General features: G+C 36.8%; 2 protein-coding genes across 2 annotated transcripts in view; both read right to left on the reverse strand.

The window, feature by feature from the left end:
• Positions 1–630: 630 nt before the first annotated feature.
• On the reverse strand, positions 631–6,503 carry tpma (alpha-tropomyosin). Its single transcript, XM_073836213.1, has 10 exons — positions 6,256–6,503; positions 5,801–5,926; positions 3,815–3,948; positions 2,656–2,773; positions 2,444–2,514; positions 2,285–2,360; positions 2,114–2,176; positions 1,966–2,035; positions 1,558–1,636; positions 631–948 (listed from the first exon to the last, which is right to left on the reverse strand). Exons 1-10 carry the CDS (start codon positions 6,367–6,369, stop codon positions 945–947), a joined length of 855 nt encoding a protein of 284 aa, XP_073692314.1. The 5' UTR covers positions 6,370–6,503; the 3' UTR covers positions 631–944.
• A 4,368-nt stretch (positions 6,504–10,871) lies between these two features.
• The window catches only part of tln2a (talin 2a), a 37,577-nt gene continuing 22,317 nt past the window's right edge, over positions 10,872–26,131 (reverse strand). Inside the window, exons 38-56 of the mRNA XM_073837124.1 lie at positions 25,887–25,988; positions 25,635–25,805; positions 25,404–25,550; positions 24,382–24,483; positions 24,140–24,259; positions 23,906–24,052; positions 23,625–23,794; positions 22,729–22,912; positions 22,481–22,606; positions 21,032–21,148; positions 20,703–20,888; positions 20,470–20,577; positions 20,256–20,361; positions 19,762–19,886; positions 18,542–18,667; positions 18,344–18,406; positions 13,126–13,308; positions 12,837–12,962; positions 10,872–12,712 (exon numbers count right to left, since the gene is read on the reverse strand). Coding sequence (XP_073693225.1) covers positions 12,584–12,712; positions 12,837–12,962; positions 13,126–13,308; positions 18,344–18,406; positions 18,542–18,667; positions 19,762–19,886; positions 20,256–20,361; positions 20,470–20,577; positions 20,703–20,888; positions 21,032–21,148; positions 22,481–22,606; positions 22,729–22,912; positions 23,625–23,794; positions 23,906–24,052; positions 24,140–24,259; positions 24,382–24,483; positions 25,404–25,550; positions 25,635–25,805; positions 25,887–25,988 — 2,538 coding nt within the window. The 3' untranslated portion in view covers positions 10,872–12,583. The remainder of the gene's footprint in view (positions 12,713–12,836; positions 12,963–13,125; positions 13,309–18,343; positions 18,407–18,541; positions 18,668–19,761; positions 19,887–20,255; positions 20,362–20,469; positions 20,578–20,702; positions 20,889–21,031; positions 21,149–22,480; positions 22,607–22,728; positions 22,913–23,624; positions 23,795–23,905; positions 24,053–24,139; positions 24,260–24,381; positions 24,484–25,403; positions 25,551–25,634; positions 25,806–25,886; positions 25,989–26,131) is intronic.

Raw genomic sequence — 26,131 nt, forward strand, 5'->3', positions numbered from 1 at the left:
GCAGAAGAGACTTCTTTAAAAAACATTACAAATCTTAACTGTTCAAAAACTTTTGTATGGTAGTGTAGCTTTTGTCACTTATGCGGACGCAACCCATACACCTTAAATCCAAACATTTTATAATATATTCTTATCCTTGACTTATCAACAGTAATAGAATAATGAAATTATGGATTATCTGTCATCACAGATTACTGGTTACGCTGTGTGCAACACAAACAATAGACAGTGTAATATTCAGTGTTTGCCTTGGTTTTCTCTCATTCTATTGTGAGGTTAGAATTCATTGAGTGCTAAACTGAGCTCATGTGAAAGGACTTGGTTTTTCTGGAGCTGTTGATAGAGGGAGTCTGGTGAGAAGAGAAGAGAAGAGAAGAGAAGAGAAGAGAAGAGAAGAGAAGAGAAGAGAAGAGAAGAGAAGAGAAGAGAAGAGAAGAGAAGAGAAGAGTGAAAATGAAGGGAAAGATGTTAGTTCTGAAAGTATTTACCGAAAATGGTTTACTAAAGTTTATGCTAAGATCTTTCTTTGAATGCAATATTTACAATGCCACAGAACCTGTTCTGTATAATGTGATGGTATGAATAGGAGAATTACAGGTGTGAACTGCCAAGGAGAGAAGCAACATGAGGTGATGAGAAGGAGCTTTTTTTTGGACTTTATTCAAGCTTCTCGACAATAAATTAAGGACATATGAAATCAAAAGAGTTAAGACATACTAAAGAGAGAAAGGAGTGGGGAGCTTACAGAGATGGGAGGAAGTTTTATTTTACAGAAAGCAAAAAATTTCTGTACAAGTGATGGGACTATAGAACTGAGAGCTCCATCCCCACTGAGAATAGTGCGATGGAGAAAAGCGGCAGCAGAGAAAAATAGAGAAACACAGAGGAAATGAAGGAGTTGCCGCTCAGATGGTGCCCGGAGCCAGAGATGAGATGTAAAAAATTTAACTGTGCAGGGGGAGAAAAAAAAAACGAGTTGAATAAAATGAAAGATGGTGATATTAAACAATAAAGGGCATGCAAAAGGTATAAAAAGATGGCCAGTGTCACATAAATGCACATATATATATATATAAATTTATATATATATTCGTTCAGTCACGCAGTATGTTCATGCATGTGAGAAAAGGATTACATCAGGTATTCAGAGATTTATTGATTTTATTCACATATGAATAATTTAGCAAGTTGCAAAAAATGTAAACATAAATGTTCACATTTAAAAATAAGTTGAAATAAATGAGAAAAGAAAAAATAAGTTCAAACCAAGGAAGACGGTGATATTAAACAAAAAAGAGCATGCCAGAGATAAAAAAAAGAGTCGTCATGCAATCCAGATGAAACACAGTGTGATTGTGTGTAGTTTCATCTTTGAGTAAGTCAATAGAAAGGTTTACTTGATGCAGGATTTAAACTTTAAACGTGATTAAGTCTAAAATCCTTCATCAAACCTGAAATTTGTATTATATTATCAGACGGAGAACCTGAAATGCCTCCGAACCAAACACGTGTACACACTCTCATACACAAACATGAATAACAGGTGGTGATAGTTACATGGAGGTCATGTCGTTGAGAGCGTGGTCCAGCTCCTCGCTGATGGCTTTGTACTTGAGTTTCTGAGCATACAATTCATCTAAAGTAGCCAATTAAAGGCCAGAATGGTGGAGGGGTGTTGAGTGAGAAGGAATGGAAAAGAATGGAGAAACGCAAAATAAGGGAGAAGAAGGCAGATCGAACAATGACAAATGGCCAGAGAGAGACAAACTAAATAAAAGACTAGGAAAACAGTAAACAGAAATGAAATGAAGTGAAATTACCTTTCTTAATAAGAAAAATATAATATTTCATATACCTAAATGGTATTTAACTGTAGCAGAAACACCTGATATTTTAAGGATGTAACTACGTAACTAAGGATTTAACCCGTGTCTAATAGAAACAGTGTGGTACAAGTTGACATACCCTCCAGATCATCAATGGTCTTCTCAAGCTTGGCGACTGATCTCTCAGCGAACTCAGCACGGGTCTCAGCCTGAAACACAGAGAGATGTCAGGACTTCTTATATGTATGCACACACATACACACAAGATGGTGGCTGAATAAACTCACCTCCTTCAGCTTGTCAGTCAAGACCTTGATCTCCTCTTCATATTTGTCCTCCTTAGCGGAGTACTGTAGATGGAAAAGAAAGGGAAAGGGATTAAAGGGCTGTCTATAAACACCAGAAAGTATACACAGATGGATACACATAAATACATCTGCAAACATTTACACGCTTACCTTCTCAGCCTGGGCCTCCAGAGACTTCATGTTGTTGGTCACAGTTTTCAACTCCTCCTCCAGCTCAGAGCACTTGCTATGAGAGGGGGTGACAGAAAATAATGTAAGTAAAAGAATTACATACATAGAGTAAGATTAAAGTATTAAATTTGTTTTTACCTCTCATTAAGCTCAGCACGCTCCTCAGTACGCTCCAGCTCACCCTCAACAATCACCAGCTTACGGGCCACCTGTGTGCAATCACAAAGGGAACATTGTAAGTGTACATGCAATTGTGTTCTCCATGAGTGAGACATAGTTTATTGGAAATTATTTATTGGTAATTTTGTCTATACTAATTTATAAGAGTAAGAAAGAAAGAGAAAACCCACCTCCTCATACTTGCGGTCGGCCTCCTCAGCAATGTGCTTGGCCTCCTTCAACTGGATCTCCTGCAGTTCCATCTTCTCCTCATCCTTCAGGGCCCTGTTCTCAATGACCTTCATGCCTCTGAGAGAGAGAAAGTGAGAGAGAAAGGGTTTGAGTGTTATCACTCTTTAAAAGTCATGACACCTACTGAATATGTTTAATAAACTGTCAACTTTAATTAGATTAAGCATCAAAATAGCATCTATAAAACCCCCTTAAAATGGGGAAATTTTGGTCTGTCCTACACTACCAGTCAAAAGTTTTTGAACAGTAAGATTTTTTAAGTTTCTTCTGCTCACCAAGCCTGCATTTATTTGATCCAAAATACAACAAAGGCAGTAATATTGTTAAATATGTTGTGTATAAATATTTTAATGTAACTTATTCCTGTGATTAAAGTTAAATTTTCAGCATCATTACTCTAGTCTTCAGTGTCACATGATCCTTCAGAAATCATTCTTTTATTCTAATTTATCTGAAATAAAAAAGCTTTTGTAACATTATACACTATACCATTCAAAAACTTGAAGATACTTTTTTTTGAGCAAAATCAGAATATTAGAATGATTTCTAAAGGATTGTGTGACTAGATCAATAATGCTAAAAAATCAGCTTTGAAATCACAGGAACATATTAAAATAGAAAACAGTTCTAAAATTGTACTGTTTTGCTGTATTTTAGATAAAATAAATGCAGGCTTGGTGAGCAAAAGATTCTTCTTAAAAAAAAAAAACATTAAAAATCTTACTGTTCAAAAACTTTTGACTGGTAGTGTATGTCAGAGTTTTGGCCTTCTCTGCTACTGTATATCTAATTAAAATCATACATTGCCATTTTACTTTTTTGAGAAAATCAAATTAATTTATATTCAACTCACTGTAATAAAAACTATAATATTTTACTAATTTTAATTACCTCCAAAAAATTTAATTAAATTATTTAATTTTTATATTTATCTAATACCATGGCTTTAAACTGTATTCAGAGGGGGGTAATGGGAAAATAAAACCATATATTTGACCTTGATATTTTTTACTTGGCACTTGAAATCCTTTTTTAAGAGTCTCATGGCCTGTTTTGTGCCCTAGCCCTAGAAAGTATCCTATGACTTTTCACACACACCTCTCACTCTCATCAGCAGCCTTCTCAGCCTCCTCCAGCTTCTGCAGAGCAGTGGCCAGACGCTCCTGAGCGCGATCCAACTCCTCCTCAACCAGCTGGATACGTCTGTTCAGGGAAGCGACGTCGCCCTCAGCCTGCGCACAGACAACTAGTAATGAGTTCACAAAGCAATAACACGTCTGGGCTACATTATTAACAGAAATGCACAGATTTAAACAGCGCTTTCGGGAGAAAAATCTCTAGAACTTATAAGGCATGACCAACACTTCACGACATTCAAAAGCTAGCGTCTTTAAATTTCTGGAAAACATTAAATCATTAAAATAACGCGTTGTTAAAAAACAGTATGGGAGGACGTCACCTGTCAAAACGCATCTATTAAGCGCCAGTTTACAATCAATTATTGCTCACTTTCTAACTGAAAACGTTTTTAAACAAATTTAGAGTCATTTTCTTGTCATTTTCCGCCTCCTGATGTGATGTGATGCGAAAACGCGTTGCAGTTAGCCTGCTAATGCACTTAAATCATTATGGTAAGCTCACAGATTGCCTGGTTGCGCGCTCGGACTCGAGCTGCTCCTGTAGTCTCTGTATTCTGCTTTGAGCATCGTCTGCTTGTTGTTGGAATGATCTAATTTTCTTTTTCACAGCGTCAAGGTACGCCGTGCCAGCAGCCATCACGAATTCTGCGGTTTGTTTAGATTGGGTATCACGGGGTGTAACGGCGCTCCAGTAAAGCAAGTCGCCCACCCTGATTCCCAACCAGCCTGTGACTGGTAATGCTTCATTAAACACCGGAAGTCAATAGATCTAGGCTGTATTATCTTTTTTAAACCACCTGAGCTGTTTATAAACTACATGAAGAATTTCAGTACGTTTTTTGAATGGAAGAGTACTGTTCATAAATTAAGGGTAGGCCTAGTATTTAAAAAAATAATAATTTAATTAATTAGATTAGCAAAACTCCTTTGTTGATAATGCATTTATATTATTTTCAAGTCTATTCTTTTCTCTTTGTTGCTCTTTGCACTCATTTGGGCACTGAATTCTGTGCAACCTGTTAACTGTGTGCCATTGTTTAGGCGTACAGCGCCATCTTGTGAAATGTTGCTGCAATAGAGGTCGAGCACAATCCATTGACAATCCATTGGCGTTGGATGTTTCAAAGTGAAACTATTCCAGGCTTCATTTCGAATGAACCATCGCTTTTGAAATATTAGAAAGGTTAAAAGCTAGTCACACAAGTGCGTTAAATAGATGTTCATCCAGTAAAACTTGTTTAGAAATAGTTTAGAAGTCTTTAAAGTTTAGCTAATTCGCTAGGGGCGCCAAAAACTACTTGGCGTGCCAAGACGCTTCTTATTTGGACTGCGTCCACAAAATTATTGACAGAAATTCTTTCAGAAGTTGCCTCTCTGAAGGTCAGTGATTAATTCTCAGTTTATAATTATTAAAATAAAAACGCCATCAATGTACATAATAGGCTATTCATATTTTATCATATTGAGTTAACAAGTAGTGGTTTGTTGTTAATTTACTTTTTTTTATTAGATAATATAATTGTTTGTATCGTTTATCAAACTAGCTTGATGGATGATCGCCCATAGTCTTAAGTATCCAGCAAGGGTGAGGTGAAATTCTACACTATTGAGACGCTTGTAGGTGGGCAAACGAACCCCCAGACGCTTTCCTTATAAAGCGCACAGCTAAATTTAACTCGCCGTTTGCATACTCTCTCCTGCAACTGTACACATGGCAAGACTGTTTTCCCATCTGTGTCTTGGTATTCGTTCACCAGGTGGTGTAAATACACTTAAGAATGTCCTGTGTCCTTTTAAAAGACTATGTTTTGCAGGTGCTGATAAAGTTTAGTCGGACAAAACATTGTCGTAATGGTAAATATTAAATCAGGTGTAGGCTATATGATAAGTTAAACAGACTGTCTGTCTAGCAGACGGGAGACCCTAAGTGCCAATGAATGCTTACATCGGTAGCTTTCTTCTCAGCCAGCTCCAGCTTCTCCTGTGCATCCTTAAGGGCTTCAGAGTATTTGTCCAACTCATCCTCAGTTGCCTTCAGCTTCTTCTGCAGTGCAACCAGGTCATCCTCGAGCTACAGGAAGCACACGTGTGTCAATACACATGAAGAGAGACAAGAACAGCTGCCAGCTGCGTTTACAACCATGCATTATTTGTTCAATTAACAGCTTTCATAATGTCACTTAACCATGCAGGCCTATGCAACAAATGGTCTACTGTAGTAGTGAGACATTTTATATTTAAAAAAAAGTTAAAGTAAAATTAAAATAAGATAAAATAAAATAGAAAAGCTTATTAAAAGGTTTAAAATAAAACTAGAAATAGAGTAGCTGTGAAAATAAAAGCAGACTATGTAAAGTCTGATGTATGAAAGTGCAAAGAGCCGCCGGATTTATGTCCAACCTGCTTGCTTCTGTCCTCTGCTCCCTTCTTATCGGCCTCAGCCTGCTCTGCTCTGTCCAAGGCATTCTCCTTGTCGAGCTTGAGCATCTGCATCTTCTTCTTAATGGCATCCATGGCTGCGTTTGTGTATGGGTGGTCGCACCAAACACTGGACTGAGAGAGGCGAAGAGCGTCTGAGCTGAACTGAACGCTGAGCTGGAGTGCGAGCTGGTCTCGCTGTAGGCTGTCAAATATGTGCCTTCACAGGAGCCTGAGGAGTTCCGCAAGACACCCAATACTTTTTTGGGAAGGGCCCATAGCGGTTCCTCCTGCGTCGCGTCTTTTTTTAAGGATCTGGACGGCGATTCGCTGCCCTCAGACATTTGACCATTGAAATGCCTATATATGGGATCTGAGGGTCAAGACGTCTTACAAGGGGGCCGTGTTCCTATTTCTAACACCCTGAACCTGGGGAAAAAATGGGTGAACAGGAGCAAAACTGTCCGGAAAGCAATTTACACGTTGTCCAATTGATGCAAAACGCTGATTATGCGAACCCCAATTTATAATGTTGGACTGGCTAAATAAAACGATGGCTTTTCCCCCTTATAAACTCACAAAGAAAAGTATAAGTCATTACAGAGAAAAAATCGATTGATTTTATACAGCACACGAGGGGCTCATGAAAGTGATTATCTTAAGAGAAGGCGTTACTATCTGTGGGTCAGTCTGAGAGGCATGTCAACGAGTCCCTCAGGCATTGTTCATAATCTGAAGAGCTTTAGATACGGTGGCTGTTGAACAGCAATCTCTCAGCACGCTTGTATTCATTGCCAAGCACCGTGCTGGCTTTAATCGACCGCGGTAAAACCCCCAAATCTCTTGGAATCACAACGACGTGTCGTGTGGCACAGCTACAGCTGTCGGCCATGCCGCGAAGATACAAACCCCATGTAACGCCTCTATTTGAGCTTTGCTACATCATTTAATAAATTTTCACTTGGGACTGAGGTTACTTAGGTTCAGATGTCTTATACTTGCAAGTTAGAACAGTTGGTTTACTTCATATTAGTTTTACCTTCACAACAGTCATAATCTAAAGGTGTTTTGGGGTAAGAAGATCATAAGATACAGTCTTTCTTCAAAGCTGAGGTGTTTGCCCTCAATTTTAATTTCTTATACTCTCACATTCCCACACCATGAACTTTTCTCCAGGAGGTTATTTTTACCCTTCCCCTCCTGAAGGAAGCACCTGCCACAGTCCCTTCTTAGCTTTAGTAAGACTAGCTTTGCTACACACACAACTAACCTTAATGTGGAATCACACAACAGTGTTTTTATCATTGTGTATTACAAAAGTAATTAACTATGTGTACTTAAGTTGTACTTGTGCTCATTGTACTAGTGCTGTTATAGTAATGAATTATAATATCCATGGAATATATGTAACATGGATACTTTTCTCTGCTTTCATGGTCTCACATTAAGCATTTTAAATGCGTAAGGAAAAAACATGCACTTTAAATTGTTTCTCTATGAATAATCCTATTATATACACTGCCTTGAGACACATTATAATAACCTTTACTCTTTTAATAAAACAGTTCCAAATGGGGTTTTGCAGGAAAGAAGAACAATTTTTGGTTCCCCAAAGAACCTTTCTATGAACAGTTTATAAAAGAACAATTTTCTTAGTGTGTACAATATTTTATTACTCTCAAGAAACTTTTGCCACTATAGAGAACCTTGCATGCAATGCAAAGTTTCCATCAATGTTAAAGGTTAATCAGGGAAAATGTTCTTCATGTTTCTTTTGCTCACTGCTTTCTGCAGTTAGTCTTTTTTAGAATGATCAAACTAACATGTTATAGCAAGAGACATTCAAGTAGACGTGCAAAGCTTCCTCTTGAGGAAAACCTTTCAACGACGCACTTACGCCTGGCACCTCAACCTGATAAATGCTTTTGATTCGACTTCAAGATTTTTTGAATGCTGCTAAACAGACTATAGCTTTGGTATGACTATTTTGTATCATTTGATCATTTGAATACAGCAATTTGGAGCAATATAATCTGAATTAGTTTACAGCGAAATTAAAATGTAGTACTAATGAAAACTGGTAAAACTAGGTTATAATCTGTTTACTGAGATTCAAAATAAAAGTATGTGTGCTGGAGAGAGTAGAGCTTATGGTGTAATGGATTTAAATAATCATAAACTCCATTATTTTGGCACAAGAAATATCACACATATAATATATAACCATAAACAATGTGTTTACTTCTCACCATCTTCTCCTCTCTCCCACGGAAATCATACAGACTAATGCTTGAAACCTCTGTTTGCAAACATCTACTGTTTGAGGCAATTTGACAGTTCGACTTGCCAAACCAATTGCAAGTCTAATTGTACCAACTGTAAATCTTTAAACATGCATATCTGCTATGACCATCTCCCCACAGGGGCCTAATATTAGCACCTCCCAGAGTATGTGATCCCACCCAATATAGCCCCATACCCTCATGCTGACTAAGACATACCACCTCTGCCCTACCCCCATGCCCAATGGCTTAAAGGGGCAGTCAGTCTGAACTTACTGCATTACTGTCATATTGAGTTGATCCATAGTGCCAGATTACCCCATCTCAGTTCACAATCGTAAAGAATAGCTCAGAATAACAGCAAAACTGCAGACAGAAACAGGACACTGAGTACATGCTCTAAATGAGTGAGACTTTAAATGGGTGTTTGTCAGTCATTTAACAAATCACTGAGATGCAAAGTAAGTACCTTTAAATGCATGTAAATATCACAAAGCATTACTATATGGGGAAGAAGTGGAGAAGGTACATACAAGGCAAAGTTGATTCTATTTGGCATCCTAGAGATTTATAACCTTCTAAATTGAGACTGCATATACTTACAGATGACGGCGTAGAACATTAATACAGACTCAAGCTGAAAAGGTTATTACTCCTTGCCTCAAAACTAATACTGAAAGTATGTATTTGATTTTCATGTAAATGAACTTATTTTAACACATTTTAAATGATTTTAATAGCAAGCAGTTATAGTTTCCAACTGTTTTATAAATACTACTTTTCTATGACTCTAAACTTTCCAGTATGTTTCCCTCTATTTACATGTTAAAATGTGTTTAAAAATGTAACTTTAAACTGTATGAATAAAAAGTATCAATGTGAATAATAATATAATGCTTAACAAAGTATCCATAAATTCTTATTGTTGTACACATCACACATTCAAAATGATTAAAGAGGATAAAAGACCATTTTTTTTATTAGTGAGGGCAATTTGTATAACCACCTTATTATTATATTCACCATAATATGTTGTCTTCAATGTCAAATGCTTAAATTTACCCGATTACTTTTATCAATATTTTAAACTGTTGTCAATAACAATAAACTCTTTATCTGTATCTAAATGATACAATTTTAGTTCATTGAGTTCATAGGGCTGCAATATTATGACAAAAATCGTTATTGTATATTATTGCTCTTTATATTGTAATAATGGTTATTAATATCGATACAGAAAACAATATAAAATTTGTTGCATTTTGGGCACGTCCCATTCTGTCTTCACAGACAAACATGTCGATCTATGACGTTACTAGCGCAAGTTATGCTAAAACTCCCGTTATGATCACTAAAAGCTATAACAGGAAATTAATATTTTACATCGTGTCTGCCCTGTGTTTATGATGGGAGAATTCGGGAACTTGCACGGCACGCTCAAAAACGGTTCCGGCGTTTCAGCGCTGACTGATCTAAGCGCCTCTGATTGGCCAATGCGGTCCTAAATTGAACAGACACGCGTTTGATTGGTAACTTGGCTCAACGCTGCACAAAACAGCGCGTAAAAGAATTCTGAAGCAGTGTGAGCTAATATAAATGTAACCTAATTTAGCGAAATGACAGTTTTCATTCATTTTCACATTGAATTTTAACCCCGACAGCTGTAATACATTGTTTAATTGTGCAGGGGCATTTTTTGCAAATTTGTCTTGAATTTATGGGGCATTTTGCCACAAGCTCTTGTTAATTTAATATTTAATTTAATATAATAAACAAGTGTTTCTGTAATATACAACTTCAATGATGGAATAAAATGTTTTTTCTTTTTGCAAAAATGAATTCTCCAATATACCATATATGTGACCCAGGACTACAAAATACAGGTCAATTGTTCAAAATTGAGATTTGCACATCATCTGAAATAAATAAGCTTTCCATCGATGTATGGTTTGATAGGACAATATTTTCCTGAGATACAACTATTTGAAAATCTGGAATCTGAGGGTGCAAAAAAAGAAAAATATTGAGAAAATCGTCTTTAAAGTGGTCCAAAAGTAGTTCTTAGCAATGCATATTAGTAATCAAAAATTTATGATAGAAAATTCACAAAACATCTTTATGGAACATGACCTTTAACTAATATCGTAATGATTTCTTTTGACCCATACAATGTATTTTTGGCTATTGCTACAAATATACCCATGCTACTTAAGACTGGTTTTGTGGTCCAGGGTCATATAAAAGGGAAAAATTAAAAATAAGAATTGACAGGTACAAGGTCAAGGTACAAGAAAAACATTCCATATAAACATCATATAAAGCGAACTATACATTGAAACCCTTTATTTTAAGTTAAAATGTTCTTCCATATAGGCAGATGCTTTACATATATAACGTACTGCAATGCTCTTACAGGCAATCATTCCAAGACACCCACAAATAAACAAGTCGACTGGTTTTCTCAAAATGTGTGGAGTCACTTTCAGGACTTTCAAGTCAAAATTTAGACTCTTCTACAATGCATGAACTGGCAACATTGATCACTCTCCAACTCTGCCATTAAATGTAATGGAGCATGCACAAGAAAATGCAGTACAAAAGTGTGCTGTATTAACATACAGTCATACATTTGTGTATACAAGCCATATACATTTACAGCAACATGAAGCAGACAGACACTTTCCACGCAGATCTCTAGAGCTAAAGGGGGAACTGCTTAAAGTGAGATTCACAGGCCACTTGTTGCAGTAATTTCCAACTCCAACTTGTACCATTCCAACTTTGAGCATCATAGAGCACAAAAGTAGTAACAGATTAGCAGCAACTCAGCTTCAACACGCACACGATGGTGAATGCAAGCCAGAATATAAACACCTGATCTCGTCTCCTACAGTCAGAGAACTGATACGTTCTTTCGACAGTGATAAACTAAGGCACTGAAACTAAACGGACATAAAACCAGAGACAGAAGAGCTGCTGTGGCAAAGCAATAAAGCACTGAGAACAGACTATGATTTCCAGGGTTGACCAAAATACAAGCATAAAAATGACACACTAGAGAATAAGGCTTCAGATATAATGAAGAGAAAATAAAAGCAGCTACAAACATCACTGTAAAATACTGTAAATATGAGAAGAAAAGTCACTCTTAAAGCATGTCTGGCTCTACATAAAGTAAAGTGCAGCACATTCATTCAGACCTGTCCTTTCAGATTCTATTATAATTGAACATACATTCAGTATTTGGATTTCATCCTTGTAAGAAATTTTTTGCTATGATATAACGTCAAATTTTTGAAGGTTTTAGGGGGTTAGAGGCGGAACTTCCACAGTACTTCTGAGGTTAATAGCATCAATCGCTACATCCAGTCATAAAAGTGTCTCAAAGCGTATGGGCAGCAAGAAAAATTATGTATTTTAGACTCTTATTCCGAGTGGTTTTGTTTTACATTGCACATTTACGCACATTTGTCTACATAAATATCCATTATTTGTATACTTTGTGAACTTCGAAGCAATGAAAGTGAAGCATATAAAATGTATCTCACCATTACAAATGTACAAATGTTAAACATTCAACTGGAGTCTCTAACATTCAGTTTCCCTCTTGACTTAGTTTGAAACCATAAAACGCTTTATTTTAATGACTGAGACTGAGTTCATTTATTTCCTTCGCAACACTCCGATCCCAAAAATGTAATCCAGGCTGTTCTGAGCACACAGAAATTGCTTCCAAAATCTTCATGCACACATTCACAAGTTCAGATTCATGCCAGATATTCAAAGCTTCTTCATGAGGGTGTGGAGGAGGCATGAACACATTCACGGTTAAAGAGACGAGACGGTCGTTGTTTGAAATGTTCAAGAGTTTAAATAGTTAAAAATTCACAATCCAGTCAACTGAATCAATAACCCTTCATCAGTTCAGTAGGTGTCGTATGGACTGCACTATAGAGAAATTCATCTGTGTCCTGAAGGCAATAATCAAATGGTGGAGAATTTGACCAAAGGGAAGCCAGCATTCATGTTTAGTCCTCATCCTCTCGGAGTTCACTTGGCAGGAACTTGTACTGCTGTTGTCTGATCTGTGCCAGCTTCTTACGAGCCTCTTCCAGCTCCCTCTCCTTTCTCAACATCTCCTCCTGAGCAGCAATAATCTGAGCCAAACAGACAAAGCATAACACAAATGAAATAAACTGAATGAAGCTAATATGTGAGAGTATAATCTTAAAATACAAATAATAATCATAATTATTCAAATTCAGAATTCAGAAATCTTACCTGAGCAATTCCTCCAACAAACCTGGTCTTGACCACAACATTATCATCATCCGCCTTGTTGAAAGCAGCTTTCTGGGCTGCTCGGACTAGACTGTCAGAAGCCCGTTTCACAGCATTGCCTGCAGCCTGTAGATAACACAGAGAAGAAAGAAATATGCCTATGAAATATATGTTCAATGAAGGCAGTAATATAAGTCTTAGTTTATATGTGAACATGTAAAGAGCAGCTACTATTTAAAATATCAAAATCAATGTAGTCTTTTTTTTTTCTTTATGTAATGTTATATACCTGTAGCCTTCTCATAGCCTCTGAATCCTGCTCAGCTTTAACCTTGCACGCCACCAGAAGCTGTGCAGTGGAAGCAGCCACTTGTTTGGCAGAAGAGATGAGCTTTTCTTCACTGGCGTGACCTTGGACTGACGCGTTCGCTGCCTCACAGAGGTTACTGGTGGCTGCGGCAACCATGCGTGCCTATAACAGTGAAAATAAAACAGAGAAGTCATACAGGAATATAACATGATGACATTTTATTGTGATTATTTAAAGAGTTCACTTCCAGAATAAAAATTTCCTGATAATTTACTCTCCCCCACGTCATTCAAGACATTCATGGTAGTGTTAATTTCGTCAGACGAGACGAGACGAAATATGTTCGTCAACGACCTTTTTTTTCATGACTAAGACGAGACGATGACAAGACTGCACCACTGTCCAAAAACGCTGACTAAGACTAAATTAACATGCATTATTGTTGACGAAAAAAGACGAGACGAAAATGTTTTGCATAAAATAAAAACTAAGATAAAATCTCTCTTCATTTTCGTCTACAATCGTCTCTGCTTTTTCATCAGCTGTTACGGCTTTAAAATATTCAAACTGCGCTTTGGCGCGCTGGCTGGCGCTGAGCCAGAGACGGACCAGCTCTGCTCTTGTCATATAATCACAACTATGCAGTGTTTTTAACCACATAACGCTTATTTTAGGTTTCAGACATTTAAATACACATAAGTAGTAGTAAAAGGAGACATTTAGAGTTTGTAAAATACACACATAGGTCTATGGAAGCAGCAAATAACAATCTATTCAAATATAATTTGCCGATGTGTTTTATTCATATCACATACACATAGGCTTAGTAACTAAAAAGTTCACTCTATTCCTCTTCCAGTTCACCAGCCACTTACTTGCATGTATTTCGGGAGAAACGGATGAATGTATATGTGCTGTAAATACGGCTGACAGGACTCTCTGAGTCTGAACGGCAGCGCGAACAAACATGGCCGCGCCCATCTCACGTTACAGATTACGACCCAGATCATTTATATAGGGTTTTAAAGTACAAAACATACTAATTCACACATATTTGTGAATCGGAATATTAGATAGTTCATGGCATGGTAAGCAAGTGTGTGAGTATTTTGGATAAAAAAGTAAAAACGAAATAAAAGCGATCTATCTGTCATACAGTGTTATTGTGTCTGTGTTGTGACACGTGACAAGCTTGATGCGTCGCCATGGAAACAATAAGGACGAACGTTCTAAAATAACGGTCGCTTAAAAAAAACTCACTCTCAGGGGTCCGCTAGAATAAAGTCCCTTTAAAGTCCCCCTGAAATCAAAATTAAAGTTTTTTGGCTTTTAGTATGAATATATTACCCTTAAGATTATCTATAGTCTAGTGTGCTTCAAAACAACGACAAAATTCGCGTTTACAAGATATGGGCAATCAAAACTTACAGCCTCGTCACTTCCGCCAATAGACCATTTCAAGCGCTATTCGGCGGCTTAAGGAAGTGACGTCGTTGGTCCCAGGACGTTTCCGGTTAGTGATCCAGCGCATTCAAAACAATGGCGAGAAGCGCTTTATGAACAGTGGGATTGCGGTCATATATATACAAACATCCTGCTTAAATGTCTAAATTAAAATTAGATCCTTGTCGTTCGGTGGTTGTGTGCTCCCTCTGGGGCGGTACTAACATTCTGAGACGTGTTTAACGGTAGATTTCCGCGAAACGTACCCGTGTTGCGGCAGTGAAGGAGAAGGCTGGATAACAACAAGCAACTCTAGGATATACAGCGCACATTTCGATTCAGGCAAGTAAATATCGTTTTTAATTAATCGGTTTATTTGTATATCTTTACGTTAACTCTTCAAGTATGATGCTGCATAATTTAAAGTAGCATTTTGTCATTGTTTACATATGCATCTAGCTTTCGTGTGTAACGTTAATGAAAAAAGGCAAGTTTTTTATTTCTGTTTTATTTCTGTTTTATTGCTAAGTGTTATGTGGGTTAAATTCATATTAGTCGTCTAGTTATTTTGTCAGTTGACAAATGCAGTGAGTAACATGGAAGTACGTGAATGTCGTATTGTGCAACAGTTAACGGCAGTAGTTTACAAAACGTAATGATTATGGTAAATATTATTTTCCATCACATAAGCTTTGGTAATGTTAATTCCAAGATGTACTGACGTATTAAGCAATAATAGCATTATTATTTTTTTATATTGTGCATTATATTAAATAATTGTTTTTCTACTTTTATCCTTATATAATGTAAACAAAATTTATACAGGTGATTTCTAATATCATTTGTTTCTTAGTCTAGGAAGCATTTTGATGTAAGCAGTTGTAAATATGCAGCAGGGTCACTAAATCTGACAATACAGTGTAATACTGAAATTTGTTAGCTCCCTGTAATTCCCATAGAATTGGTTAAATGTTATATACATTTTCATAATGATGGCTAATATCCTTTGTTTTGTTTTCTAGAAAGTATTCTAAACTGATGTAAACAGTTGCAGAAATACAGAAGGGTCACCAAATCTGAGAAGGCAGTGTAAGGAGAGCCATCATCTGTAGACACCCAAGGACAGCTGATCATCCTGCAGTGACAAACCACATCTGACCATATCAACACCCAGATGTGATTGAGAACTTGAGTGTAGTATTCAGTAATTTAGTGTAGTACTTAAAGCGACTGATGACCAGGCCAGATACAGACTGCTGCTTTTGATATTTGTTCCCCCTTTGTTCTCCATTTCAGTTCAAATGTTGTTTCAGTTGTTGTTGTTTCATTTGTTGAAGCATTTTATGTTCATACAAATATTTACATATCAATACATGTGCTGGAAAAAAAAACAGTTGAAAGTGAGAGAATGCTTTTTGTTTATATACAGTACTGGTCAAAAGTTTGGACAAAGTAGTTTTTTTATGTTTTTGAAATAAGTATTTTATGTTTATTAACATGATTAATTATTTAAATGATTTCTATTATAAAAAATATGTTGTGCAAAGCTGAATTAGCATCAGCCTTTACATTACACCAGTATTCATTTTCACATGAATATATATATATATATATATATATATATATATATATATATATAATTTGTGTGGGTGTGAACAGTAAATACGTGCATAAAAACATATATGAATGCTTTATGTGTGTTTGTGTGTGCATTTATTAATCTGCAGATATACAGGTTTATGTAAAACACGTTAGCCAGCATTGAATTGCGACGATCTTGTTTATTTGTGATCACATGATGACTCGGAGCATTCATACCCTCCACTTGCACTGTTCCACAGCAATTAACTTGACCAAACTAACGTTGAACACATGTTGAAATGAATTCAACAAGTAATAATAGCATCGAGCGCTTAGTTTAATAGCATACATTTAGCGTTGTTTGGAACGATATGTATTGTGAAAAGTAATGTACTAATGAAAACAAATATTTAAACACAAATACAGACTGACCACGCAATGCAAGTAAATTAATCACGAACAACCTCCGGATATCTTGGGAACAAAACATGAAGTAAGTTGCACTGCTTGCTTCAAACTGATGACATCGTACGAATAAATGTTCACAATATTTCAGTTCATGTGATATGCTTTTAGCAATCTCCCGTGTACACGCACGCAGCATCGATTAGTTAATGAGCAGCTTTTTTACCTTAACTAGCTTTTTCGCTAGATTTTAAAAGAATGTGTTCCTATTGACAGATCGGAGAAATAGCGCTACCGGAAATGTTTCAGGACCGGACATGCGCAGTAACGTTCCAACGCGCTTGTTATTGTTTACATCCTTGAAATGGTCTATATGAATCAACGATTTTGATGATATCACCGTGCACTTCAGTTTCTCATCAAACGTTCTGTCCAATCAAATGCTCTCTAGAGTCCGTATTGTCCCGCCCCCTACACAAAGACGCAATACACGGAGCAGATCATATGCGCTCATATGTGCGATCGGCATGTATTAAACTACACAGCCTCAGCATGATTATGATCACTATTTTGTTTTAGCAAGAGTTTCATATTGAATCTGTGGGGTAATTTATTAGACTGTGGCTGTCATAAGCTACAAATGCGGCTTTACCGAGCTCACGGCTCTGGCCCAGCAGATATTAATGGAACGCTATTGGCTATTCAAAATAAGTGGGCGGGGCTGGGCGATATGATTTTGTTTCAGTTAAAAGTACGTCACCACATAGAATAACGCTGCGTGTTTCAAGGCACTTCAGTGGACCTTTAAGGGTATTCTATAGTCTTTGGTAATAATCTCAGTAATAATGTGTTATTTTAAAAAAAGACTACAATTTCTTGACTAAACCTAGACTAAAATATATTGAGTTCTTTTTTGACTAAAACTAGACTAAAATTAAAAGACTTTTAGTCGACTAAAACTTGACTAAGATACCTTGAGTTTTCTTTTGACTAAAACTAGACTAAAATGACGAGACTTTTAGTCGACTAAAACTTGACTAACAAAAAAAGATATGTGAATGACTAAATATGACTAAAACTAACAAGGACATTTGGCACAAGACTAAGACTAAGACTAAATTAAAAATAGGTGACGAAATTAACACTAATTCATGGAAATGATTCAATATTTTGCTTAAAAAAAATAAAAATGTATATACTTTTAAACCACAAATGCTCATCTTGCACTAGCTCTGCGCGTCTTTCACATTACATAATCAGGCTAGGAAAGTCACGTGCAGTTAGTTCTTTGTCTGTGTACTTTGTTTTACAAAGGTAGGGTAGGGTGAAAAGGCGTTTGACTTTCTTTGCATGATCGCTTTGTAAACACTGGGTTGGTTCTTCCACCTACGTCATGCATGTGTGTTTACACAGTAATCAAACTAGTGCAAGACAAGCATTTGTGGTTAAAAACTATATAAATTTAAATTTATTGGTAGAAGACTACCAATCGTTTCACTAGACTAGACCTATATTCCTAGGCAGGGATCATGTAGAGCCATTTGAAGCTGCACTGAAACTACAATTTGGACCTTCAACCCACTGATCCCCATTGAAGTGTACTATATGGAGAAAAATCCTGGAATGTTTTCCTCAAAAACCTTAATTGCTTTACAACTGAAGAAAGAAAGACATGAACATCTTGTATGACATGGGGGTGAGTAAATTATCAGGAATTTTTTTCTGGATTTCTGGAAGTGAACTAATCCTTTAATGCTTAAGAACTTACAGCAGATATTAATCCTTGGGACCACTGTCCATCATCCACAGCATTGGCAGGTATGGCTCCCACCTTCAGGAAGGAACAAGATGGGTATTATTTTTCTACAAAACTAAGTAAATGAAAAACTCAAGAAATGGCTCCTATTAATAATCGTTTTACAGACTGATTAATAAACATTTTTCACAGCTCACGCTGTTTTCTTACCTTGCCCTGGGCTACAAGTTCCCTTTGAGCTGCTGAAGCTGATTTAACAAGAGCGCTGGTGGCTGCAGCGATAGATTTGGCTGCCTCAAGTATTTGCTCTTCAAAGTCTAAACTCTCATCAGCTTGCTGCAAAAACAGAAAAAAAAAATGAAATGCAGTTGTAACATCTTGAAGAGTTAATAAGAAAATGTCTCCCTGTGTAATACTGTATATAGCTGTGGTTAAAAAAGGGCAAATTACAAAACATTTGGAAAATTAAGGAATTTTGTATCAAGGAAAAAAAATATATAACTTCAGCTCACTTGACCCAGTTTTGCAGTTCTTTTTAAGTTGCTTAGTGCAATCTTTTGGCCTCTACTACATGCTACACCTAATCATAGCTATGTTTAATCAGAATATGTTTTATTGGCCAAGTATGTATACACACAAGCAATTTATTGTTGCATTTTGGAATTCCTTCATTTTACAGACATACACAGTTAAAGTCAAAAGTGTACCAAAATCAAAGGGATCATACAAACCACATGTTATGCTTTATTTAGTACTAGCCTGAATAAGATATTTCACAAAAAAGATGTTTACACATAGACCAGAGAAAACAAGAGCTGAATTTATAAGAAATGATCCCGCTCAAGTTTACATACACTTGATTCTTAATACTGTGTTGTTTTCCTGAATGATCCACAGCTGTGTTTTTTTTTTTTTTTTTGGTTTAGTGATAGTTGTTCATGAGTCCCTTGTTTGTCCTGAACAGTTAAACTGCCTGCTGTTCTTCAGAAAAATCCTTCAGGTCCAAAAAATTGTGTGGTTTTTCAGCATTTTTGTGTATTTAAACCCTTTTCAACAATAACTGTATGATTTAGAGATCCATCTTCTCACACCGACGACAACTGAGGGACTCATATGCAACTATTACAAAGGGTTCAAACGCTCACTGATGCTTCAGAAAGAAACACAATGCATTAAGTAAATTTTTGAACAGAATGAAGATGTGTACATTTTTCTTATTTTGCCTAAATATATTTTTATTATTTAGTACTGCACTTCAGAAGCTACTTACGTTTCCTGGAAGACAAATTAAGTGAAATTTACCCTGATCTTCAAATTCAAAAAGTTTTCACCCCCTGGTCTTAATGCATTGTTTCTCCTTCTGGAGCGTCAGTGAGCATTTGAACCTTTTGTAACAGTTGCATATGAGAGTATCAAGCATGTAACATTACCCTTGGTTTGGCTCTTGGTTTGAGCTGCTCAAGTTTCTTGGCTGCTGCTTCGATTGAGGCCGCAGCGCCCAATAACTCAGTTTCGGCGATCACAGTAGGATCCTCAGGGTCGACCCACTCAGTGCCTAAACACACAACACACAACTTAACTAATGTTTGACGAGGCCTGGAAACAATACATGGGCGGCATGCTGCAATAACTGAACGTCTAAAATGAATTTTGTTTTAAAACAAATCAAGCCAGAGAGTAATTGTCACAGTGCTGAACACAAATGAAAAACTGCAAAACAAATGAACAAGACGTAAATGTGGTTAAACAAAAAATGAAGTTTGGAAAGATGGAATGTTTTTGTACTGACACCTCACAGTACTCACCCTCATCTTGAGCGAGACAGGAAAGACAGGAAACTTTACTCAACACAGTAAATCTCAAAAATACACAGAGTGAGCATGTTTTGTCTTAATCAAAGTGTGCATTATAAAATATCTCTTACCTTTCATGGCCTCAGCTGTTTGAATCAGTTCAGTGACGGCTGCAGCAACCTTTTTAGAGAACATCGCCAATTTCTGTTTCTGATCACCTGTTGGCTTTTGTAGGACCTGAAATAAACATGCACATATTGAGTTCTGGTTAAGACCAATCCTGAATAAAAGGACCATCAAAGCACAACACAGATGTGTATTGTGTGTAAATGACTGTGTTTGTACCTGTAGGACATGTTCTAGGAGCTCTATATATCCATTGGTACATTCAGTGCCGTATAACAGAGCTCTGCTCCTGACCTCGGCACTCACTTCCTCATGATATGCTGCTTGCTGAGAGCGAGGATATTAGAGTCCATTACGCACACCAAAAACACATTTGCTAATCCATCAATGATAAAGCATAGAGAGCACAAGCAGAAAAACAAGTATATATATATATATATATATACACACACCTTGCATGTGGTCAGCATATCAGCTATGACCTTGCGGCTGAGGTTCGCTGTAGAGATGACATCTTCCTGCCTGGCAGAATTTCCTGCTGCCACTGCTTTGGCGGTTGCTGTGGTGATACCCTTCGTCATGCGAATAAACTCTTCTGGAGTGGTTAATTTCTGAGGGGCTTCTTTAGATTGGAACACCTGATGATGACAATTGTTCATTTAAATGTTTCACATTGTGCAAGATTTTTAAACAGGTCAAAATTAAGGTCAGAATTGATGATTAAAACAATAAAAAATAAAATAGTGTGTGCCTTCACTCTTTGCTTGTGTGTTCCACTTACTGTGAGTTCCTGTTTGATGCACTCAATAGTGGCTTCCAGAGCTCTGGTTCCTCTTGAAGCCTCATCCTCCACTGCCTTCACCGTTTTCAGTAAGGATGTTACGTTAGTTACCATAACCTGAACACACAGACAGAAGGCATACATTTACATTTCACATCTTCCACTTCCTCTGTGAACATTATTAATTGAACTTTTACAGAAAGAGTGGCAAAATTCATTAAATCTTTGAAAACCAGCATTTTATACACAACTTATTTTCTCCTATCTTTTTAATTTATAAAGACATATTGTTTTTACAGACTGAAAATAAAGCTGAAATAAAAACATTTAGTTAATTAAAATATTAAATGAAAAAAAAATCATGAAAATTAGAAATGATTCCTTAATTATTAAAACTAAAAAAATAAAATAAAACTGTATATGTGACCCTGGACCACAAAACCATAGATACATAGATTTATACATCATCTGAAAGCTAAATATGCTTTCTATTATTGTATGGTTTGTTAGGATATGACATATAATTATGGGCTAATATTTGGCTGAGATACAATAATTTGAAAATCTGGAATCTGAGGGTGCAAAAAATCTAAATATTGAGAAAATTGCCTGTAAAGTGGTCCAAATGAAGTTCTTAGCAATGCATATTACTAATCAAAGATTAAGTTTTTATATATTTAAGGTATAAAATGTACAAAATATCTTCATGCAACATGACCTTTACTTAATATCCTAATGATTTTTGGCATAAAAGAAAAATCGATAATTGTATTTAAATCGATAATTGATATAAATCGACAATGTATTTTTGGCTATTACTACAAATATACCCGTGGTACTTAAGACTAGTTTAGTGGTCCAGGGTCACATATATGTGTGTGTGTGTGTATGTGAAGAAAATGACTATAACTTAACCTAAAATGAACATGAAAACTGCAAACAAAAATATAAGTTAAAATATCAATACACATCTATAACAGTACTAGAATACCTCAGATCTAAGACTGATCTTAAATTGGTAAAACCACAATCTCTTTGAATACTAAAAATGAATGACTCCAAACTCATGCAGGACTATGCCATTAATAGAGCAAGTAGTTCATTTAATTGCACAATTTTTGGGACTAAGTGTGCAATGTAAATTATAGTAGCTGATGGAGAAGAAAACATTAATTTTCTCATTAATAATTAATCTGATTAATGGCACACACTGGAATGAGCTTCTCACCAGAACACTTTTACTCATATCTGAGTTAGGAGACATTTCCATCCGTGCAGCCAGATTTCTGAGGGACAACTGGGAGATTACAGTTTCAGAGACAAATATATAACAGCTAATTGTCTAGATGGACGTTTCTTACCAAGTTCTGTGCTCTTGAGGTATGAAAGAAAATTTGGAAAAGGGAGAATAATATTCATGTTATGCAAAAGTGTTTTTGACAGTCGTACCTTGGCCGCACTCTTGAGCTGGAACATGGAGGGGTCATCTGCTGCTTTTCCTGATGCACACTTGGTGGCACTAATGAGCTCAGCTAAAGCTTTAGCAACATCCTTCACTGCGTTGATAAGCACCACCTACGAGGAGATGAATGACAATAACACATGCGCATTCCAGAATGATGACTTACAGGCGCCTGCTGGCAAATCCCTGTGTTTGACTTCTCATCTGTCCTCATCACTTTCTCCATGTCTCTCACCTGTGTTTCTGGGTCGTCAGGGCCAATGCTGGCCGCTCCCAATTTCACCACATCAGTTAGTTGCGTGATGGTCTTAGCAGAAGACTGGGCGGCCTGGGCCAGCTTCTCTTGACTTGATGCTGCACCTGAAACAAGGTTCTTAGTGTCCTCCACCAGCGCTTTGGCTGTCTTCAGAATATTCTCTCTAAAAACAGAGAGATACATATGAATTATTTCATATGCTGCCTTCTTGCTTATGCACATTTACATTTGCAACTTGTAGCAAAAGCCAACAATACATTGTACGGGTCAAAATTTTGGATTTTTCTTTAATGCCAAAAATCATTAGGATATATTTAGTAAATTTAGTAAATTTATCAAAATTTAATTTTTGATTAGTAATATGCATTGCTAAGAACTTTTTTTGATTTTCTCAGTATTTTGATTTTTTTGCACCCTCAGATTCCAGATTTTCAAATAGTTGTATCTGGGCCAAATATTGTCATATCCTTACAAACCATACATCAATGGAAAGCTTATTTATTCAGATTTCAGATGCGTTGATGGTAGATGGTTTATTGTCATTTTTCTTGAATATGTTATTGGGATTGGTCAGGGTATTCTGGGGTCAAATATTTTTGACTGCTAATTGACTTTTTCTGGTAATCAATCTCCTGTGCTGTTTCATTTTTTAGTATCACTCTTTCATCCTCCATCATCTTTTCTTGTCACATAATACAATCATTTAGAACACAAGTACCCAAATCAATTCAATACATAAAATAGATCAAATAAAACAAAATTTTTGGAGCCAATATGTCCAAATTTTTGATTTTGGGCACTCATTTTTATTTCAGTGAATCACTAATGACTGCAGACTGTAAACTGCCTCATTGTACTATATATTTGTGTGATACCTGTGATCAGCGAAGGAGTCTGAATCATTCTCAGCATTGAGTGTGCCAGCAGAAGCAAACATGATGGTTGTGTCCAGGTCAGCAATGATCCCTGATACAGCACTGGCCGCAGTAATACAGGCTTGAGTGCCCTTATTACCGGCTTGCAATGCTGAAAGCACCATAGACACCTAGAGAAAACACATTCACGTTAAAAATCAATACTACTATATGGACAAAATGGACATTTCAACAGAGAACACAGTGTAATGTGTATCATTTGGTTTTGTGTGTTTTAGCACCTTCTCAGTGACGGCTCGTGCACACTCTATAAGTTCTCTCTTTGTAAAGGAGTCAGATGGACTGATCTGCAGTCCTCCAGCCTTCTGAACGAGCACAATACAGCCGTGCCCCAGTTCCTGCACTCGTGTCTTTATCTGGAACCCGATCTACAAAGACCAACAAACACAAGGGTCAGCATGTGTGTGTTTGTGAGAGAAATATAGAGGTTGACTGTGCATCTGTATGTCAGTTACCTCCTCTGGTTCAGCAGTAGCTGCAGCCAGACGTCCCTGAACTGCAAGCTGACTGTAGTCTGCAGTGACCTGAGAGGCCAAACTGCCCAGATCCTCTGGTGCGCTCACTGATTTAGTGATCTGAGGGAGAGAATGAAGGGATACAATGAAATTAGACACCAAAGTCCATGAATAAATCATTATGATATAAAGAAATGTATATGAAACACATTAAATGCAGAAAATCCATTTTAATTGCTTACCATTTCCTGTGCACTGACAGCAATAGCTTTGGAGTACCTCACCATGGTGGTCTGATATTCTACAAATGATCCTTCTGGTTCTGGTGGGGTGCCTTCACCTAACTACAGGGTGACAATTGAAACAATACATGGCTGTATTCAATCCTTAAAACACTTAAAATGTCAAATATTTTCAATTTAATGCAATTAAAAACTACATTAAAGGATTAGTTCACTCCATAATTAAAATTTTACGGATAATTTACTAACCCTCAAGTCATCCAAGATGTTTATGATGTCTTTAGGTTGAAGGTCCTAATTGCAGTTTCAAGAAGCTTTAAAGGGCTCTACACAATCCTAGAAGAGTAATAAGTGTCTTTTCTAGTGAAACGATCATTTTATAAAAAAAAACAAACAATGTACATACTTTTTAACCACAAACGCTTGTCTTGCACTGGCTCTGCGAAGCGCACGCGCATTGGAAAGGTCACAAGTGGTTAGTTTTCGTCTCTGTACAAAAAAGTATGTTGGGGCAAAAAAATCTCACTTTCTCCTCCAACTTAGAAATCGTCCAACATCGTTGTTTTACCTTTTTTTGTAAAAGGCGGTTGACTTTCTTTGCACGTTCGCTTTGTAAACACTGGGTTGGTGACTAATGTAATGCATGAGGTTGAGCTAGTGCAAGACGAGCATTTGTGGTTAAAAAGTATTTTAATTTAAAATTTTTAGAAAATGACTGATCATTTTGCTAGATAAGACCCTTATTCCTCGGCTGGGATCGTGTAGAGCCATTTGAATCTGCAGTAAAACTGCAATTAGGACCTTCAACCCATTGGCCACCATTGAAGTCAACTATATAGAGAAAAATCCTGAAATGTTTTTCTCAAAAACCTTAATTTCTTTTTAATTGAAGAAAGAAAGACATGAACATCTTGGATGACATAGGGGTGAGTAAATTATCAGGAAATGCAAGTGAATGCAAGTATGCAAGTGAACTAATCCTTTAATGCAGTTTACAATGCAAAAATTATATGGGTTCTTACCTTTCCCATGGCATCAGCAATGGAATCCACCATGCCACTGACCATGCCAACCTCACTAGCAGCTTCATGCAGGGTCAGCAAGAGGTCATCAACAGCTTCCCTCATCAATTGTGCAGCTTCAGCTATGGCATCATGGGTATGAGCCGCCTGAAGACAAATGAGTTAATGAATCTGCTGACAGATCCGAGATTTTATATGGAGAAAATATGTATTTGAATGAATGAGAAGTACCTTTGGGTTTCCACCACCTTCTTTGGCAGCATAGAGCATTTGTAGGGCAGACTCAGCAAGAGTCTTGGTCTGATCCAGAAGGTTCATCTGCTGCTGATGATCCAAGATTTTAGAAGCCAAACCCATAGAGGCAGAGACCAGAGGAGTGAAGTAACTGACCAACTGAGAGACCTGAAGGACAGAGATAGGTTTGAGTTAATACTTATGGCATGCATTAGGGATCAAAACTGCATGACAATTAATTTTAATAACCTTATGCCCCAACTGTGCTGCTTCTCCTTTTGCTGCTGTGGAAATCTGCTCAATCAGGTGACCCACCTCCTGAACTGAAGACGTTAACTGCTCCTGCAAAGCCTGATACATACAACTTTGGTTAAGAACTCCTAGTTAGAAAACCTACTTTAATTTCTCGATCCTCACATAAAGCTCGTAATTGTCTTATTTATTGTGAAAACCAATGTGCAAAATGAACCAACATCTCATTAAAACAGAGAGCT

This window comes from Garra rufa, chromosome 3 (genome assembly GCF_049309525.1).
Source record: "Garra rufa chromosome 3, GarRuf1.0, whole genome shotgun sequence".
In the NCBI taxonomy this organism is placed as follows: Eukaryota; Metazoa; Chordata; class Actinopteri; order Cypriniformes; family Cyprinidae; genus Garra; species Garra rufa.

Coding starts and splice junctions, on each gene's coding strand:
- tpma (XM_073836213.1), bottom strand. CDS start 6,369: ATGGATGCCATTAAGAAGAAGATGCAGATGCTCAAGCTCGACAAGGAG. Junction 3,949..5,800: donor CTGAGAAGAAAGCTACCGAT/GTAAGCATTCAT, acceptor GTCTGTGCGCAG/GCTGAGGGCGACGTCGCTTC. Junction 2,361..2,443: donor CGTGCTGAGCTTAATGAGAG/GTAAAAACAAAT, acceptor CCCCTCTCATAG/CAAGTGCTCTGAGCTGGAGG.